General features: G+C 41.5%; 1 protein-coding gene across 1 annotated transcript in view; it reads left to right on the forward strand.

The window, feature by feature from the left end:
- Nucleotides 1–8,344: 8,344 nt before the first annotated feature.
- The window catches only part of LOC139561773 (adhesion G protein-coupled receptor A3-like), a 54,058-nt gene continuing 42,524 nt past the window's right edge, over nucleotides 8,345–19,878 (forward strand). Inside the window, exon 1 of the mRNA XM_071379051.1 lies at nucleotides 8,345–8,700. Coding sequence (XP_071235152.1) covers nucleotides 8,477–8,700 — 224 coding nt within the window. The 5' untranslated portion in view covers nucleotides 8,345–8,476. The remainder of the gene's footprint in view (nucleotides 8,701–19,878) is intronic.

The raw sequence follows: 19,878 nt of genomic DNA on the forward strand, positions 1-19,878 counted from the left end.
AAATGCATACTTACAGGCTCTAACCAACAGTGCAAAAAAGGTATTAGGTGAACAATAGGTACGTAAAGAAATAAAACAACAGTAAAAAGACAGTGAAAAATAACAGTAGTGAGGCTATATACAGTAGCGAGGCTATAACAGTAGGAAGGCTACATACAGGCACCGGTTAGTCAGGCTGATTGAGGTAGTCTGTACATGTAGATATGGTTAAAGTGACTATGCATCAATGATAAACAGAGAGTAGCAGCAGCTTAAAAGAGGGGTCGGACATTAGACATTTTTACTAATGAATAAAAAATGAAAAGCTGAAATGTCTTGAATCAATAAGTATACAACCCCATCTTTATGGCAAGCCTAAATAAGTTCAGGAGTAAAAATGTGCTTAACAAGTCACAAAAAAAGTTGCATGGACTCACTCTGTGTGCAATAATAGTGTTAAACATAATTTTTGAATGACTACCTCATCTCTGTACCCCACACATACAAGTATCTGTAAGGTCCCTCAGTCGAGCAGTGAATTTCAAACACAGATTCAACCATCAAGACCAGGGAGGTTTTACAATGGGTAAAAAAAAGCAGACACTGAATATCCCTTTGAGCGTTGTGAAGTTATTAATTGCTCTTTGGATGGTGTATCAATACACCCAGTCACTACAAAGATACAGGCGTCCTTCCTAACTCAGTTGCCAGAGCAGAAGGAAATTGCTCAGGGATTTCACCATGAGGCCAATGGTGACTTTAAAACAGTTACAGAGTTTAATAGCTGTTGTCAAAGCTAAAATACCACTCCTGCAGGATTAACTGACTCAACTAGGCCCTGTCTACCCAATGGCAGTTCCGTTATCTCTTGCCCATAATCCCCAAAGATCTGATAGATGCCACTCTGCTTTACCACTGGGTTAGTGTACAGCTAGGGACTGTCCCTCAGACTCAACAGTAAGGGCCTTACAGTAGAGTGGGCTATCCCCAAAGTCGATTGCCTGTGCTCTTTCACCCTGCATCCTGGCAGGGTCGTCCAGGCCAGAGCTTCAACCTTAGAGCACTATGAGAGGCTCCCTCCCGGGTTGGCTTAGCCCAGAATCTCCCCTCCTACGACTCCTACCAATGCACTCAAATCAAGTCAAATTGTATTTGTCACATGCACCGAATACAACAGGTGTAGACCTTACAGTGAAATGCTTCCTTACAAGCCCTTAACCAACAATGCAGTTTTAAGAAAAATATGTAAAAAAGTATTTACTAAAAAAAAAAAAAAAAAAAAATTATACCAACAATTAAAATAAGAAAATAGAAAAATAACTAATAATTAAAGAGCAACAATAAAATAACAGGCTATGTGCAGGGGTACTGGTACAGAGTCAATGTGCGAGGGCACAGGTTAGTTAAGGTAATTGAGGTAACATGTACATGTTGGTAAAGTGGGGGGATAAATGCAAATAGTCCGGGTGGCCACTTGGTTAGCTGTTCAGGACTCTTATGGCTTGGGGGTAGAAGCTGTTAAGAAGCCTCTTGGACCTAGACTTGGCACTCCAGTACCGCTTGTCCTACGGTAGCAGAGAGAACAGGCTATGACTATGGTGGCTGGAGTCTTTAGCAATTTTTAGTCTTCCTCTGACACCGCCTGGTATAGAGGTCCTGGATGGCAGAAAGCTTGGCCCCGGTCATGTACTGGGCCATAAGCACTACCCTCTGTAGTGCCTTGCGGTCAGAGGCCAAGCAGTTGCCATACCAGGCGGTGATGCAACCAGTCAGGATTCTCTCGAGAGTGCAGCTGTAGAACTTTTTGATATCTGAGGACCCATACCAAATCTTTTCAGTCTCCTGAGAGGGAATAGGTGTTGTCGTGCCCTCTTTAAGACTGTCTTGGTGTGTTTGGACCATGATAGTTCATTGGCTCTCAACCTGCTCCACTACAGCCCGTCGATGTGAATGTGGGTGTGTTCGGCCCTCCTTTTCCTTAAGTTCACGATCATCTCCTTTGTCTTGATCACATTGAGGGAGAGATTGTTATCCTGGCACCACACTGCCAGGTCTCTGACCTCCTCCCTATAGGCAGTCTCATCATTGTCAGTGATCAGGCCTGCCACTGTTGTGTCGTCAGCAAACTTAATGATGGTGTTGGAGTCGGGCTTCGCCATGCAGGCATGGGTGAACAGGAAGTGCAGGAGGGGACTGAGCACGCACCCCTGAGGGGCCCCCGTGTTGAGGATCAGAATGGCAGATGTGTTGTTACCTACCCTTACCACCTGGGGGCGGCCTGTCAGGAAGTCCAGGATCGCGTTACAGAGGGAGGTGTTAAGTCCCAAGGTCCTAAGCTTAGTGATGAGCTTCGAGGGCACTATGGTGTTGAACGCTGAGATATTAGTCAATGAATAACATTCTCAAGTAGGTGTTCCTTTTGTCCAGGTGGGAAAGGGCAGTGTGGAGTGCAGTAGAGATTGCGTAATCTGTGGATCTGTTGGGGCGGTATGCAAATTGGAGTGGTTCTACGATTTCTGCGATAATGGTGTTGTTGTGAATCATGATCAGCCTTTCAAAGCACTTCATGGCTACAGACGTGAGTACTATGGGTCGGTAGTCATTTAGGCAGGTTACCTTGGTGTTCTTGGGCACAGGGACTATGGTGGTCTGCTTGAAACATGTAGGTATTACCGACTCGGTCAGGGACAGGTTGAAAATGTCAGTGAAGATACTTTTCTTATTTTGTATACAACCTTTATTTAACTAGGCAAGTCAGTTAGGAACAAATTCTTATTTACAATGACGGCCTAACCGAGTCCTGGAACATATTCCAGTCTGTGCTAGCAAAACAGTCCTGTAGCTTAGCATCTGCGTCATCTGACCACTTCCGTATTGAACAAGTCACTGGTACTTCCTGCTTTAGTGTTTGCTCGTAAGCAGAAATCAGGAGGATAGTGTTATGGTCGGATTTGGCAAATGGAAGGCGAGGGAGAGATTTTTATGCGTCTCTGTGTGTGGAGTAAAGGTGGTCTAGAGTTTTTTTTTTTTCTCTGGATGCATATGTAACATGCTGGTAGAAATGAGGTAAAATGGATTTAAGTTTCCCTGCATTTAAGTCCCCGGCCACTAGGAGCCCCTTCTCTGGATGAGCATTTTCTTGTTTACTTGTGGCCTTATACAATACCTATAGTTGGCTTTCAGGTTAGATTCCTTTAACCAGGAAAATTAGCTAGAGATCCTCAATTAATCAAGCATTTTTCAGAGACCCAGAGTAAAATGACATATACTTGTATGACTGTTTGATGACAGGGTTTCAGAACAATAAAGCAAGTTTATTTAAAATTCCAGAAACAGGCATAAAAAAAATCCTAGATCTATCAATCACAGATCAATATCACAAATCAAATGATGAGCAAAAATCTTCTAGCAAGCTCAAAGAGAGTTATTTCTGTCCCCCAAATCGTAGCCCTTTTATACCATCCATTTTTATTAACTCCCTCGTTCAAAAGATTGCTTTTTCTCGCCTAAGCAGGACGTCCATACTAACCTATTTGACAGAGTGAAACAAAGAATGCCTGTACAGAAAAATAAATATTCCAAAACATGCATATTGTTTGCAATAAGGCAGTAATGTAAAACTGCAAAGAATATGACAAAGAAATTCACTTTATGTCCCGAACACAATGTCACGCCCTGGCCTTAGTTATCTTTGTGTTCTTTATTATTTTAGTTAGGTCAGGGTGTGACATGGGGGATGTATGTGTTTTGTATTGTCTAGGGTTTTTTGTATGTTTATGGGGCAATGTTTAGTCTAGGTGTATGTATGTCTATGGTTGCCTAGATTGGTTCTCAATTAGAGACAGCTGTCTATCGTTGTCTCTGATTGGGAGCCATATTTAGGCAACCATAGTCATTAGGTAGTTTGTGGGTGATTGTCTATGTCTATGTGTAAGTTGCCTGTGTCTGCACTTGTCATTATATAGCTTCACGTTTGTTGTTTTGTTTAGTTTGTAAGTGTTCTTCGTCTTCGTTGATTAAATATGTGTTCATTTCACGCTGCGCCTTGGTCCTCCTCTCTTTCACGTAATGACGATCGTGACACACAAAGTGTTATATTGGGGCAAATCCAACACATCACTGAGTACCACTCTTCATATTTTCAAGCATAGTGGTGGCTGCATCATGGTATGGATATGCTTGTCATCGGCAAGGGAGATTTTTAGGATAAAAAGAAACAAAATAGAGTTTAGCACAGACAAAATCCTAGAAGAAAACCTGGTTCAGCCTGCTTTACAACAGACACTGGGAGAGAGAAATTCACCTTTCAGCAGGACAATATCCTAAACCACAAGGCCAAATATACATTGGAGTTTCTTAGCAAGATGACATTGAATGTTCCTGAGTGGACTGGTTACAGTTTTGAATTAAATCGGCTTGAAAATCTAGTGCAAGACTTGAAAATTGCAGTCAGCAATGATCAACAATCAACTTGACAGAGCTTGAAGAATTTGAAAAACAATAATGTGTAAATATTGTACAATCCAGATGTGCAAAGCTCTTAGAGACTTACAGAGAAAGACTCAAAGCTGTAATCGCTGCCAAAGGTGATTCTAACATGTATTTGCTCATGGTGTGTGAATAATTATACAAATTTGATATTTCTGTATTTTATTTTCAATCAATTTGGAAACATTTCTAAAAACATGTTTTTGCTTTGTAATTATGAGGTATTGTTTGTAGATGTGTGAGAGAGAAAAATCTATTAAATCCATTTTGAATTTAGGCTGTAACTCAACAAAATGTGGAATAAGTCAAGGGGTATGAATACTTCCTGAAGGCACTCTATTTATCTGTGAATCCGCGCATTGCTAATTAATCACTTGTTACCTGTCCTGTACCCTGGCTGAATTTGATTTAAAATATATATATATTCATAAATGCATTAGTTATAGGCTACCTCACAACAGTTGTCCCAGGAGTCCATTGATTTAAAAAATAACCCAGAGAGTGAGATGACCTCCTGAATCATTCATGATCAGGCATGTGACTAGTCCTCTGTCCTCTATAGGGATAGCACAATCTAGTAATCAAATTACCAGTCATTGCATACTATCCATAACAGACATTCTTTGGACCATAGTGACAATTTGCATAGTTTATGGGTAATATAAGAGGAGTAAGTCCTGCATCTGGAGAAATAGATAAATTACAGTCATTTTACATTACTCATATTACATTATTTCAAATAATTGTCTTGTTATGTTACCTTATGTTGGTCTCTTGTTAGTAAATATTGAAGGCCACCGCCTCATCAATACATTTAATTGTGTCATCCTGAAGCACTCCTTGCTTTGTCTCCAGGAAAATCTGTTACTACAATAGCTGTTGTCCGTATGTTTGCAGACAGCCTTCTTTCAGTGGACGTCAAAGTCCTGTGTGAGCCTGAAAACAAACAAGACTAATGGAAGTAAAAGCTGCGTAGCCCAGGGGTATGAGGTTTCCTGAGATAATTGTGTTACTTTGTCTGTCTGTCTTTCTGTCTCTCTGTTTCTCTTTCTCTGTCTGTCTGTCCGTCTGTCGCTCTTCTAAAACCAAGATGCTCAATTTACCCCATCATAGAAAAGATGAGTGAAGACAGGTTGGCTCTGTATGAGTGTTACACAAGGGTATTGTAGTACTGCACATGTGAATTCTTATATGGTGTTTTCCTCTCTGACTGACTCTGGCTTTCCATGGCTATTGCCCATTGAAAAGCTAGTCTGAACTTGTTTGAGAAGCTTTGTGTGAAGGAACACAAAAAGAGAGGAGATACAATGCTGGATGAACTAAAAGAGAGAGGGGGTGCATCGCAAAGAACTGCTTTTATTACATTTGAAAAGGAAGGCATTGTTTAATTGTCTTGGCTGCATTGTTATCAAGGTAGACATGTGTAGGTAGACGGGTACTCATGCTATTATAACACTAGTAACAACAATGAAGTATTGTTATGTTGTTACATACCATTTAAAAAATTGCATTTGATTACACAAATTAAATTGCTATGTAACAACAATGTTGTTACTGTAGTCATTGCAGTATTACTACGCATATAGCACCAAGAGTATGTAAAGTGTTACCAAATACATTCTACCCAAGGATGAGAAAGGATTTATCTGTCAACAAATCTGGTAGACCACCAAATAGGCTACATATCCAAATCAACACCCACCCATAGCATCACTACTCTGGACGGTTTTGACCTAGAATATGTGGACAACTACAAATACCTAGGTGTCTGGTTAGACTGTAAACTCTCCTTCCAGACTCACATCTCCAATCCAAAATTAAATCTAGAATCGGCTTCCTATTTCGCAACAAAGCCTCCTTCATTCATGCCGCCAAACATACCCTCGTAAAACTGACTATACTACCGATCCTTGACTTCGGCGAGGTAATTTACAAAATAGCCCCCAACACTCTACTCAGCAAACTGGATATAGTCTATCACAGTGCCATCCGTTTTGTCACCAAAGCCCCATATACTACCCACCCCTGCGACCTGTATGCTCTCGTTGGCTGGCCCTCACTACATATTCGTCGCCAAACCCACTGGCTCCAAGTCATCTATAAGTCTTTGCTAGGTAAAGCCCCGCCTTATCTTAGCTCACTGGTCACCATAGCAACACCCACCCGTAGCACACGCTCCAGCAGGTATATTGCACTGGTCATCCCCAAAGCCAACACTTGCTTTGGCCGCCTTTCCTTCCAGTTCTCTGCTGCCAATGACTGGAAGGAATTGCAAAAATCTCTGAAGCTGGAGTCTTATATCTCCCTCTCTAACTTTAAGCATCAGCTGTCAGAGCAGCTTACCGATCACTGTACCTGTACACAGCCAATCTGTAAATAGCACACCCGACTACCTCATCCCCATATTATTACTTACCCTCTTGCTCTTTTGCACCCCAGTATCTCTACTTGCACATCATCATCTGCACATCTATCACTTCAGTATTAATGCTAAATTGTAATTATTTTCACCTCTAGGGCCTATTTATAGCCTACCTCCCTACTCTTCTACATTTGCACACATGATACATAGATTTTTCTATTTTTCTTTTGTGTTATTGACTGTAACTCTGTGTTGTTGTTTTTGTCGTACTGCTTTGCTTTATCTTGGCCAGGTCGCAGTTGTAAATGAGAACTTGTTCTCAACTGGCCTACCTGGTTAAATAAAGGTTAAATATTTTTTTAAATAAAAAAAACAGTTTGTTCGGTCTATCAAGGAGAGGGGCAATACATGTTATTAACTGACATTCCCTGTTTTGTGGTGTAGCCTAAAGCTTAACAACATTAAATTATTTTCTAGGAATATTCAAGAATATATATTTGTCACTCGGGAATGCTCAAAAGTTCAAGGACCAATACTGGATATTTTTCATGGTCAATATGGCTAGGCATATCTATTTTCCATTCAATTAAAGAAAATAGGGTTGTTTTCTCTATAATTGATGGGTGCACAATTTTGCTTTGTTTACCTTTTATTGTGTTTCATCTTTTTCTTCACCGGCACGTAAAATGTAAACCTGAGCAGCAGATAGAATGGGAGACAAGAGGCAGTCTGTATTGCCTGTAGAGTGACGTCAGTGGCTGTAAACGCATGCAACATGGAGCCCGGGTCAAGACTGTGGGAGAAGAGTTCTCAACGGAAATGAAGCCAATAAATACTTTCAAAGAGAGAGACGAGGACAGCAATTATGGATATCTATTTAAACTTGGAAGAATTTCTTCACATTACTGACTAACTCGAGTGGGAATATGTTTCTTTCTTTCGTTTTTTAGGAGTGCTATGATTTCCCTTTGCACCAACAACTGGACTCGATGGACGCCTAAAGTGAAAAGTTGCTTACAGATGTTTTAGTTAGTTGTAAGGCTATTTAAATGTGTGGCAGTTTACGCCTCTCGGGATCAGTTATTTTAGGGAGAACGTTTTTAAAGTTTAGGCGTGATCAGATTTCATTAAGTTAGTGTGTTATCTTTGGATGACTGCAGCTGTCTCTTGGTGGAGTAGGCAAAATTCTCACTTGGATCCGCGCTATTGGCGACAAAGAAAATATTTTCTCAATCGTTTAAGTCAAATTGTGTAGCCTAGAAAAATCGGTACAATTACAAGTGAATGTTTTTTTCTTCCGGAAGGCAGCAAAGACCCGATAAAGAAATTGAATTATAAATCGTGTATTTTGGCAAACAAAGGATGTATAGACCCTCTCTCGGATTAATTGACGCCGAACACAAATCGAAACCTTTGCAAAAAATGGAGGGGGAAATCCACATTATGGTGGACAATATGTTTGCAACATGACTGAACCTCAGAATATTCTGAAGGACGTTTTGGCTTACCATTTTAACAGTACCCTATTTGTGCCAGACCATTTCATAGTACGACCATAAATCCCTGCCTTCCACGCGACTTGATATTAATATATACTTGTCTCTACATATGCTTCAGTAGCCTAATTATCTTAACATCTCATTTAAAATGAGGGTAAACGCGGTGGATTTGTTGCAATTGTTACTTGTTTTGCTACTCAGTGGCGATGGATCTGCGCTATCATATGATTGTAAATCATATGATGAACGTTCAAAAAGCGCAGGGAAAAGCACACAGTCGGTGGCCACCGCGGATAGGAAAGTGGTCTGTAGTAATATGGAACTCCATCAGGTGTTACCCCTGGACTCCTTCCCCAACAGAACAGTCACGTTGTAAGTATAAATCGCAGCAACAAAATAATTATGCTGTCCCCTTGTTTGGAACAGCTTGGGCACACAGAAATAACCAAACCGCCAAATGTTTGTCTTGTTTATTACCTGCACTTTATTCTTTCTGTTGAGGCCAACTACTATTCAACTTTCAGGCCAACACAACTGGCATAACATCCCAACTGCAGAATTCTTCAATTAGCTAATAGCCAGCTATATCTTGTTAGTTTTACACTGACCTGGTTTGGGTATGTTTAGGTTAATCACTAAGTTCTGCTGATGAATTCAACGACTGACATACACATACTGTACATTACAGCTCAAATAAAATGATCCTGCCCTTACAAATGTTATTTATTATGGATCCCCATTAGTTCCTGCCAAGGCAGCAGATACTCTTCCTGGGGTCCAGCAAAATTAAGGCAGTTTATACAATTTTAAAAACATTACAATACATTCACAGGTTTCACAGCACACTGTGTGCCCTCAGGCCCCTACTCAACCACTACCACATATCTACAGTACTAAATCCATGCATGTGTATAGTGCGTATGTTATCGTGTGGGTGTATACATGTGCCTATGTTTGTGTTGCTTCACCGTCCCTGCAGTTCCATAGTGTTTTTATCTGTTTTGTCAATCTAATTTTACTGCGGGCATCAGTTACTTGATGTGGAATAGAGTTCCATGTAGTCATGGCTCTATGTAGTACTGTGCACCTCCCATAGTCTGTTCTGGACTTGGGGACTGTGAAGAGACGTCTTGTGGGGTATGCAATGGTGTCTGAGCGGTGTACCAATAATTCAAAAAGACAGCTAGGTGCATTCAACATGTCAATACCTCTCATAAATACAAGTAGTGATGAAGTCAATCTCTCCTCCACTTTGAGCCAGGAGAGATTGACATGCATATGATTAATATAAATTCTCAGTGTTCATCCAAGAGCCAGACGTGCTGCCCAGTTCTGAGCCAATTGCAATTTTCCTAAGTCTCTTTTTGTGGCACCTGACGACACGACTGAACAGTAGTCGAGGTGCGACAAAACTAGGGCCTGTAGTACCTGCCTTGTTGATAGTGCTGTTAAGAAGGCAGAGCAGCGCTTTATTACGGACAGACTTCTCCCCATCTTAGCTACTGTTGTATCAATATGTTTTGACCATGACAGTTTACAATCCAGGGTTACTCCAAGCAGTTTAGTCATCTCTATTTGCTCAATTTCCACATTTATTTCCTTCTTGTGTCAAGGATACAGAGGTCACTATTTAATGTGTAGCTTTACTGCATCACGTCCATCCCTTGTCAGCTGCATAACAATAATAGTATCCTTTCTAACAGATGTCATTGTCATGTCTCACTATAATCTACTCCTGTATGATGGAAATGTCAGTGACCAGAATACAGTTTTAATATGGTAAATGCAGTGTATAACTGTATGGCATCCCAAGGGTATTTATATAGGCTGAGCAGACACATATACTGAGATTGTTGAACACATCTAGTGTGTGGTTGGTAATCATTTTCATTGCCACAACACAGCTATTTGTGTAATGCAACTACACTGTGTGTACCATTAAACCACCACAGCATATTGCACATGCAGTTACCCCGATGGAGAGAAGACTGAAGTGTTTTTGAGTCTACACCAGCCAAGAGCATCAGTTCGTTATACTAGTACTCTACACTAATACCTCATTTGAATGGCCCAAGAGATGGAAAAGGCCTTTTATTGTGACTTGGTTGATGAAAGGTTGAGCCTTTGCCTAATTTGATCTATGTTGTGTCGGGTGCCTTTTTTTTGTACGGAGCTAAATTAATGACAAACCACGTGATGGGATGTCTTTTCAAGGGGCTACGTCAAGCATGTATCAAAGCCTCATTGGTACAGTTGTCTCTCTTCTAGTGGCCTCTTCCAAAAATAGGAGGAAAGAATGCAAGGAATTAGGCTTAGTGGTTGTACGTGGGCCTCTATAACGTTAAAACGGAGGATGTAGGTGTGGATTGTTGCTTTTTCTTCTTCGTTTTTTAAGTTCCTCTAAAGAAGCTTGTAGTTCCTCAAGGATTATTTTTTCTACTCTGACTAGGCATGAAGTCAGTGACTGATTTAGATGTTATTACCCCCGTCATGTTATGCAATCTTTCTTTTTTCCTTACAATGAGCTCAACTGCATGGAGGGCCATCATTTTGTTCCGCCCGACAGTGATTGATTGGGAGTGGAAACATATTCCTGTCTTGAGCATTGAACCAAGCTCCGTGATTCAAGGTCTGAGAGTTGGTCACCGCAGAACAAGAGCGCTAATGAGATTGCACACCTTGCAAAGTTCTCCGGCATTCCTACGGGTTTCCCACTAAACTTCCCCACGGGTCTCTTTAAGTGTTTGTCAACAGTTTTCAGGAATAATGGCGGTAGGTCTTTAGGATTTCAAGGTTTCCGTCAAATAGACTCACTGCAACTCTGTCCAGATGAAAGTGACCGCTTTCCATGAAACCGTGCTCTCTTTTTGGCTGCTACATTTTAGGGGTGTTTGTTTATGGCTTGTAAGATCAGCATGCCTAGTGGTTAAGGGGCTGGTTTACGACCTCTCTGTGTCCTGTCAGAGGGGTTAACAGCGGTCTGGACCTGGACTGACCTGATCCCAGGCAGGGTCCCTGCTGCTCCACCCGACCTTCCCTGACCCTGAAAATCAATCACTTCCCCCTGCCTGGACACCGTAGGTCCCAGTCATGCCCTACTACCTCTCGCTCTTGTTCTGTGGGGCCAAGAAGTTCACCCTGCCTTTTGACCCCAAAAGCTAAAGTTGGGAGGAGAGAAAGTGCAAAAAACTAAATTGATAGTGTAAGGAAATTTGGATGGCACTTTTGATTTATTTTGAAAAATGGACTGCCAATAAGATAGTCCTTAACTTCTGGTTAAGCACACCACATACATTGATTGTTTTGTGGGCATTTCATCTTTAAGTCCGTGGTATGCAAAAGTTACAACTTTTCCCCAGTGAAATTTCTATGTCAAGATGACCTTTGTCAGACCCACCATTGTGGGTAAATAAACCTTTCTATCTGGTTTAGTTTGGATTACCACGCCATTATCTCAGGGAATGGCTTATCTAGAGCTACCTCTGACTTGTGCAGATAATGGATGTTTCTGGACAGAGTTCACACAATCGTATCCAGCCTTAACCACTGGTCTAGGGTCTGCGAAACCACCATAACATGTTCTATATGTGTTGATTTGGTGCATCGTTACCAGTCCCTTTCCAGACTTGTTATTTGGGAGATTTGAAATGGTCTATTGACAGACTTGCTTGTCAGTAAATTAAAGACTTGGTCCGATGCAGTGATTCATGTTGGGTGTAATTAGAGACCCATTAATCATACCTTCCCTCTCTTTGACCCGCACACTTCCTGTTTCCTGTCTGGAGGGATCATCTGACCTTTAGCCAAACTGAGCAGCTCTCAGTTAAAGCTACAATATGTAACTTTTTGGGCAAACTGACTAAATTCACAGAAATGTGAGTTATAGGTCTCTCATTTTCATTGAAAGCAAGTCTGAGAAGCAGTAGATCTATTCTATGTGCAATATTTCTATGCTTCCCGCTCTGAGTTTTTTTTTTTCGTTGTTGCTTCTTTTGGTTTTGTACACGAGCTTCAAACAGCTGAAAATACAATATTTTTGGTTATAGAAAACATATTTCACAGTGGTTTAGATGGTACAATAAAACTCTATCCAGACTGCTTGTTTTGTCACATAAATTGAAATAAGACAGACTTTTAAAAAAATAATTAAGCAACCAGTAAATGGTGAAGCAATTTCAGCATATTGCCGCTTTAAAGCGAATAACAAAGACAAGTTTAAAACTTTCTTGAATCATCAACGAAATTCATCTAGACATTTTAGTCAGAGTAACTAAGGACTATGATTTAGAAAAATGTTAGTTGGACATAGTTTGTAATCAAAATGGCTGGAAAACCTTGATTGGTTTAAAAGTCAAACTCATTAGGTTCATAGGGAAAGTATTTGGGGACCCTGTTGTGGAATGCATCCATTTATCCGGCGTGGCTCTCTGAGTTCAGGCTGCTGAATGTTTCTGTGGAGAAAGGATGAGTGCTGCATTCCCAGCATTTGGAGACTCCAACTGATACTGCATGCCAAAGGAATCTGAGAGTAATGACACAAACTCATTGACACAACCAGCTTGTTCTCTTGTCAGAAAAGTGTTTTGTGAAATGAGGCCTCGTGCTAGCATAACCTTTGCTTCTCTCCTCCGCACAGTGTGCTAATTTCAGGTGTGTCGTTTGAAGAGCATATGCGCAACCGCATGTGTGTGAGGCTGTACCTGTTCATGTTTCACCCTACATTAGAGCAGCCCCTCTGGGGTCCTTCCCAGCAGGCACCTGGGCTTGACTATGCGGCCCAGAGCACACCTGGAGTCCACCGAAGAGTGTGGAACTGATGTCAGCACGTGTAAAAAAAAGCAAGTGTAATTTCACGACACAGTTAGGAGCAGTAAACACAAGGTTCACAGCAGCAGGGAATCATGGGGGATGGCCCGGTATGCGTCCAGTTTCCTGAATACTTAACCTGCAGTGAATGCCAGTGGACCATGTTTTTAGAATGGAGTAGCTAACTCCATAATAGATTGACTTGAAACTTGCGGTAAATAACATTTACATTTTACATTTATAAAATGTTTTAAATGCATGACAAAGACGAGTAAGTTATAAGCCTACGTTCTCTCGCCACTATATTTGACATCGTTGTTTACATTATGAGTGAGCTGAATTTAGTTGTGGCATTTGAAGGTAGAATCCTTTCTGTTCGCTTGATTTATTTAGCTGCTCCTACATGAAAAGGTGAAGTTGGCAGGCCGGCAGCCTTTTGATGTGCTTGTGTAACTAGTACCCAAGAGTACGCTGTCATGCATATCCGGTGGCTAGAAAGTTTTTTTTTGCTTTTCAGGCACGCATTTGGGTTAACGCAACGCCCCCTGTGTTTCCCAATGCTGTTGTGTGATGTTTGGAGAGGAGAACCAAATCCCGAAGGCGAGGCAATGACTGGCGGCTGACTGTTCACAGCCAGGCGGCTCACAGTCTCTCCTTGCACACTCAGACCTGTTGAGCATTTGGTTTGCCAGACCATACTTGGGCCTCAAGTTCAAAGGCTAGGCTATTCATTTGGGCTTGGTCTTATGTGCACCTGAATTTCTGTACAAGGACGTGGGCCTTCTTGTTTGTCTATCTGAAAGGCTCCAGTTCTTGGTTTCTATTCATTTGTCTGTTAGCCCTGCATTTGGCATATGCAACAGTTTGGGCCGCCTGGCTTGTTGCGAACTAATTTGCCAGACTTTTACGTAATTATGACAGAACATTGAAGGTTGTGCAATGTAACAGAAATATTTAGACTTAGGGTTGCCACCCGTTCGATAACATACGGAACGGTTCCGTATTTCACGGAAAGAATATACGTTTTGTTTTCGAGATGATAGTTTCCGGATTTGACCATATTAATGACCTAAGGCTCATATTTCTGTGTTTATAATATTAAGTCTATGATTTGATAGAGCAGTCTGACTGAGCGGTGGTAGGCGGCAGCAGGCTTGTAAGCATTCATTCAAACTTTACTGCGTTTGCCAGCACCTCTTAGCAATGCTTGATTCACACTCTGTTTATGACTTCAAGCCTATCAACTCCTGAGTTTAGGCTGGCAATACTAACGTGTCTATTAGAACATCCAATAGTCAAAGGTATGTGAAATACAAATGGTATAGAGAGAAATAGTCGACGCGTCACAATTCCTAACTACAACCTAAAACTTCTTAACTGGGAATATGGAAGAACTGGGAATATTGAACCACCAGCTTTCATATGTTCTCATGTTCTGAGCAAGGAACTTAAACGTTAGCTTTTTTACATGGCACGTATTGCACTTTTACTTTCTTCTCCAACACTGTTTTTGCATTATTTAAACCAAATTGAGCATGTTTCATTATTTATATGAGACTAAAGAGATTTTTAATGTATTATATTAAGTTAAAATAAGTGTTCATTGTTCATTCAGCATTGTTGTAATTGTCATTATTACAAAATAAATGTGTATGTGTTTATATATATATATATATATATATACGGCTGATTAATCAGTATCGGCTTTTTTTGATCCTCCAATAATCGGTATCGGCGTTGAAATATCATAATCGGTCGACCTCTGCCTTGCACGTAAAGGAGCTGTAAGGTGACTGTTTTCTATACATGCTTTAACGTAGCTCATTGGAATTAAAAGGAGATATTGTCCGGCTTATAGCTGCGGGAGAGTGACACGGCATAGTCTGTTCTTGTATGACAAGTGACCTCAGTGAATTATTTTAAAGACGAGGCATTTGCCTTCCAAATGCGAGACAGTATTCAGGCCTTCATTTTGCGGAATACGCATGCTGCCAATTCATAACTTAGTTAAAGAATAATCTATGGGAATTTCTGAGGAGTTTCCTTATGGTCTCCCAAGCGTTCTGGTTGTTACCACAGTTTCAGGGAGAGGAGAGAAAGTGCCAGGGTCACCTTTAACCGCCATTTCATCAGATGTAATTAAGTAATATGATGCCTACCCTCCTATCTCAATCAGATACTTTTGATGAATGTTCATAGTTTCCCCTTTTAATATGGACTGGCAAGAGGTAAAGGGCTTAAAGTAAGGCTCCTCCTGAAGCTCAGCAGCACCACAGCTATTGAGCCCGCCTTTTCTTTCACCACCACAACCCATCCCCTCGCTCTGTGTGAGCTTAGTGAATGGTGGAGTCTCTTTAGCAGGGTTTTTCTTTTTTTATGAGCTCAATTGCCGTCAGAAACATTGTTACCCCTGTGTTTCTAGAGGGCTCCAGCTCTCCTTCAGGCCGTCCTTTGTTAAGCCTTCTAAGCATAAAGAAAGTGTTGCGAGGCTTTTTTTTTTGTTGCCTACTGCCTTTGGGGGGGTTGTATAGTGGCTGACCTTTTTTCTTTTTTACTCAATCCCTGGTTAACTTTAGTGCTAATAACCTGGGGCCGATGTACTTCAAATGGCTGGATGTTCTGTTGTGAAAAGAGTGCAACCTTACCTTCGAGACTGATAGGCCCATTCTGGGAAAGAATAGCCGTATTGTAGGTGGTGTGTTTTATCATTTGAGATCTTTGCTTCACTTGAAGAGCACAGGGAGAACAGAACATTAGTTTGCCTGTTTTGTTATGTTATGAGTTTTTTTACATTTATTGCTGAGGAATTATCGCAATGGATTTGGTGGAATGGTGGTGAAACCACAGAGAGAGAGTTCAGTCAGTTAGGCTTGACGACATGCACGGTTTGTATGATAGAGGCTACATTTCTTGTGATTTACAGTCCCTATTACATTAGAGCATATTACGAGAGATTTGTGTGGATCTCTCTTAGGGCTGACCCCATTTAGTTGATTGTTTGGTCGATAGGCTGTTGGTCGACTGAGATTCTTTTTTTTAGTTGAGCAGTCGCAAATATATATATATATATTTTTCATGGCACACAAGACGGCTGTCTGATTCGTGTCAGTGGAATAATCAATTGCGGAGGCCGCAGGGATGGAACGGTCCAAGCAGAAAGGGAGTTTAGCTAAGATGCACAAGGCACTTCTCTCCAGAATGTGCTTCCTCCCGCCAGTGCACATTCATTGTTTCGTAACTTCATTGTGTGAACTGTTTGCCCTTTGATTGTTAGTGTCTCTCAATTCCCCATTACATTCTGTAGGTCACCAGTAGTTCATTTACCGTTAATTCCCATAATGTAGGCTCTACAATGCTTGTTTGGTTACGGTAATTTCTGTTAATGTATTCTATTTATTATTATAATTATTACAGTCGGTTACCATCCTCATTGTTGGAGTGGACACGTTGTTTGCAGAGCTCACAACCTATGCAACACTTGTGAGGAACAACATTTTGGTTTATTTCATTCCATTTGCGAGTTTTGTCAATTTATTCGTTGTCTTTTTTTGGAGCACTCCTGTCAATGTTGAATGAAGACGCACACCTGATTGCGCATATAAATGCATGCCTGGGCTACCCGGGCTGTGCGCAAATGAAGGCCTATAAATTTGCCCATTTGGGGACGAATCCCCGAGCTGACAAGGTAAAAATCTGTCATTCTGCCCCTGAACAAGGCAGTTAACCCACCGTTCCTAGGCCGTCACCAAAAACACTCACAAACTTTTACAGATGCACAATCGAGAGCATCCTGTCGGGCTGTATCACCGCCTGGTACGGCAACTGCTCTGCCCACAACCATAAGGCTCTCCAAAGGGTAGTGAGGTCTGCACAACGCATCACCGGGGGCAAACTACCTGCCCTTCAGGACACCTACACCACCCAATGTCACAGGAAGGCCAAAAAGATCATCAAGAACAACATCCACCCGAGCCACTGCCTGTTCACCCCGCTATCATCCAGACGGCGAGGTCAGTACAGGTGCATCAAAGCTGGGACCGAGAGACTGAAAAACTTGTAGACCTCCACAAGTCTGGTTCATCCTTGGGAGCAATTTCCAAACGCCTGCAGGTACCACGTTCATTTGTACAAACAATAGTACGCAAGTGTAAACACCATGGGACCATGCAGCCATCATACCGCTCAGGAAGGAGACGCGTTCTGTCTCCTAGAGATGAACTTACTTTGGTGCGAAAAGTGCAAATCAATCCCAGAACAGCAGCAAAGGACCTTGTGAAGATGCTGGAGGAAACATGTACAAATGTATCTATATCCACAGTAAAACGAGTTCTATATCGACATAACCTGAAAGGCCGCTCAGCAAGGAAGAAGCCACGGCTCCAAAACCGCCATTAAAAAAGCCAGATTATGGTTTGCAACTGCACATGGGGACAAAGATCGTACTTTTTGGAGAAGTGTCCTCTGGTCTGATGAAACAAACATAGAACTGTTTGGGCATAATGGCCATCGTTATGTTTGGAGGAAAAGGGGTAGGCTTTCAAGCCGAAGAACACCATCCCAACTGTGAATTACGGGGTGGCAGTATCAAACATGGGGGTACTTTGCTGCAGGAGGGACTGGTGCACTTCCCAACATAGATGGCATCATGAGGAGGGAAAATTATATGGATATATTGAAGCAACATCTCAAGACATCAGTCAGGAAGGTAAAGCTTGGTCGCAAATGGGTCTTCCAAATGGACAATGACCCCAAGCATACTTCCAAAGTTGTGGCAAAATGGCTTAAGTTAAGGACAACAAAGTCAAGGTATTGGAGTGGCAAAGCATCACAAAGCCCTGACCTCAATCCTATTGAAAATGTGTGGGCAGAACTGCAAAAGCGTGTGCGAGCAAGGAGGCCTACAAATCTGACTCAGTTAAACCAGCTCTGTCAGGAGGAACGGGCCAAAATTCACCTAACTTATTGTGGGAAGCTTGTGGAAGGCTACCCAAAACGTTTGACCCAAGTTAAACAATTTAAAGGCAATGCTACCAAATACTAATTGAGTGTATGTAAACTTCTGACCCACTGGGAATGTGATGAAAGAAATAAAAGATGAAATAAATCATTCTCTCTACTATTATTCTGACATTTCACATTCTTAAAATAAAGTGGTGATCCTAACTGACATAAGACAGGGAATTTTTATAAGGATTAAATGTCAGGAATTCTGAAAAAGAGAGCCTGGACTTGTCTAAGGTGTATGTAAACTTTCGACTTCAACAGTGCTTTCACGTATGAAACAGCACAGTCTATAGACCTACTTTGACGTACTTTTCAAAATCGATTCTACAGCACAGGTTGACTATCTGTTCTTCATCGTAGGCTTCTCTATTCATCTACAATGCAGAACCCTTGTCCCAATTAAGATGTGAATATTATGAGTGGTCAACAGAACTATAAACACCCGCTGTTTAGAGGAAGTTGTTTATGGTAAACTATATGCAAGTTATTCTGCAGTCCTGGGAACTTAGCAGCTCCCTTCACGGAGGTCACACACCAGTCATGGGAGAGACGAAGGAAAAGAGCGAGAACAGAGCTCATGACTCAGGAGAATTCTCTTACACAGATTTATTTTGACAGTCAGAGAGTCACAAGGTTAGCAGTGCATATTTATCTAGACGGACTTGAAGAATTCCGAACAGTGTGTGTGTATTTGTAATATAGCTGTGCCGATTTTTTATTCTGAATCCAGTGTATACCTAATTTATGCAGTTTTCTAAGAAACTAGCAGGGATATTTGTGGATAAACAAAGCTGTAATTGGATTTGGATGTGCCTACATGTCACTCAGGTCCTGTGAGAGAGAATATATTGAACTTGTGTATCCGAAAATTATAAATGTATGCACAGTTTCCCCCCCCCCCCACAAATATACAAACGTAATTCATTTGGAGCATTGCTTGCTTTCATCTTTGTGCTCATTATCATCAGTGCAAAACCATTAATGTACTTTACTTATTATTTATTCACAATGGAATTACATTTTTAGACCATCCCTCCCTAAACCATATAATATAGCAATCCAATAGGCTGTATAAATCAGTCAAACCAGTTATTCCTCAATGCAAATGAGATTTTCTCGACCCGAGCACTTTATGCGAGGCCCCTGTGGCTCTGCCTGTATCATCAGTACGTGTCGAGAGCTGTGATAGACTTTGCAGTCTCGTTCCTCAGCAAGCCCCGACATCTGGAGTTACAGCACAGAGGAAAGTCTGCACGGGCCAGCCATGAAACACAGGAACTGTTTGTGTTCCCTCTCTGAGGGGTTTTTAGCAGGGAAGAGAAAATATCGAATGAGTCTCCACCGGCCAGCCCTGTAATAAAGCTAGCCCTCAACACCCTTTAATGACTCCAATCTGGCCGGGGGTTGTGGGTACTGGTTGTGTGTGTGTGTGACCCACCACATCCCCTCCAGAAGGCCAAAAAATAGGGCGACCACAAGCCAGTTGTGTCCCCCCTCCCCCCTCTTCTCACACCCTCTTCCTCCAAAGGCATAGTAATTGAATAGTGATGTTAACATACTATTGAATAACATACTATAATGTGAAAGGTGACTAGCATGATTAAAAATCTGAAGAAAGGGGAAGAAAGTGTATTTTGGGGCCAACATTTTTCCTGCTCTTTGCTTTTCTTCTGACATGTATGACACTGCTTCTGTCACAGGACATTTTCCCTGACCAATGTTTTTCAGAGTAAACCAATG

This window comes from Salvelinus alpinus, chromosome 31 (assembly GCF_045679555.1).
Source record: "Salvelinus alpinus chromosome 31, SLU_Salpinus.1, whole genome shotgun sequence".
NCBI classification, from domain to species: domain Eukaryota; kingdom Metazoa; phylum Chordata; class Actinopteri; order Salmoniformes; family Salmonidae; genus Salvelinus; species Salvelinus alpinus.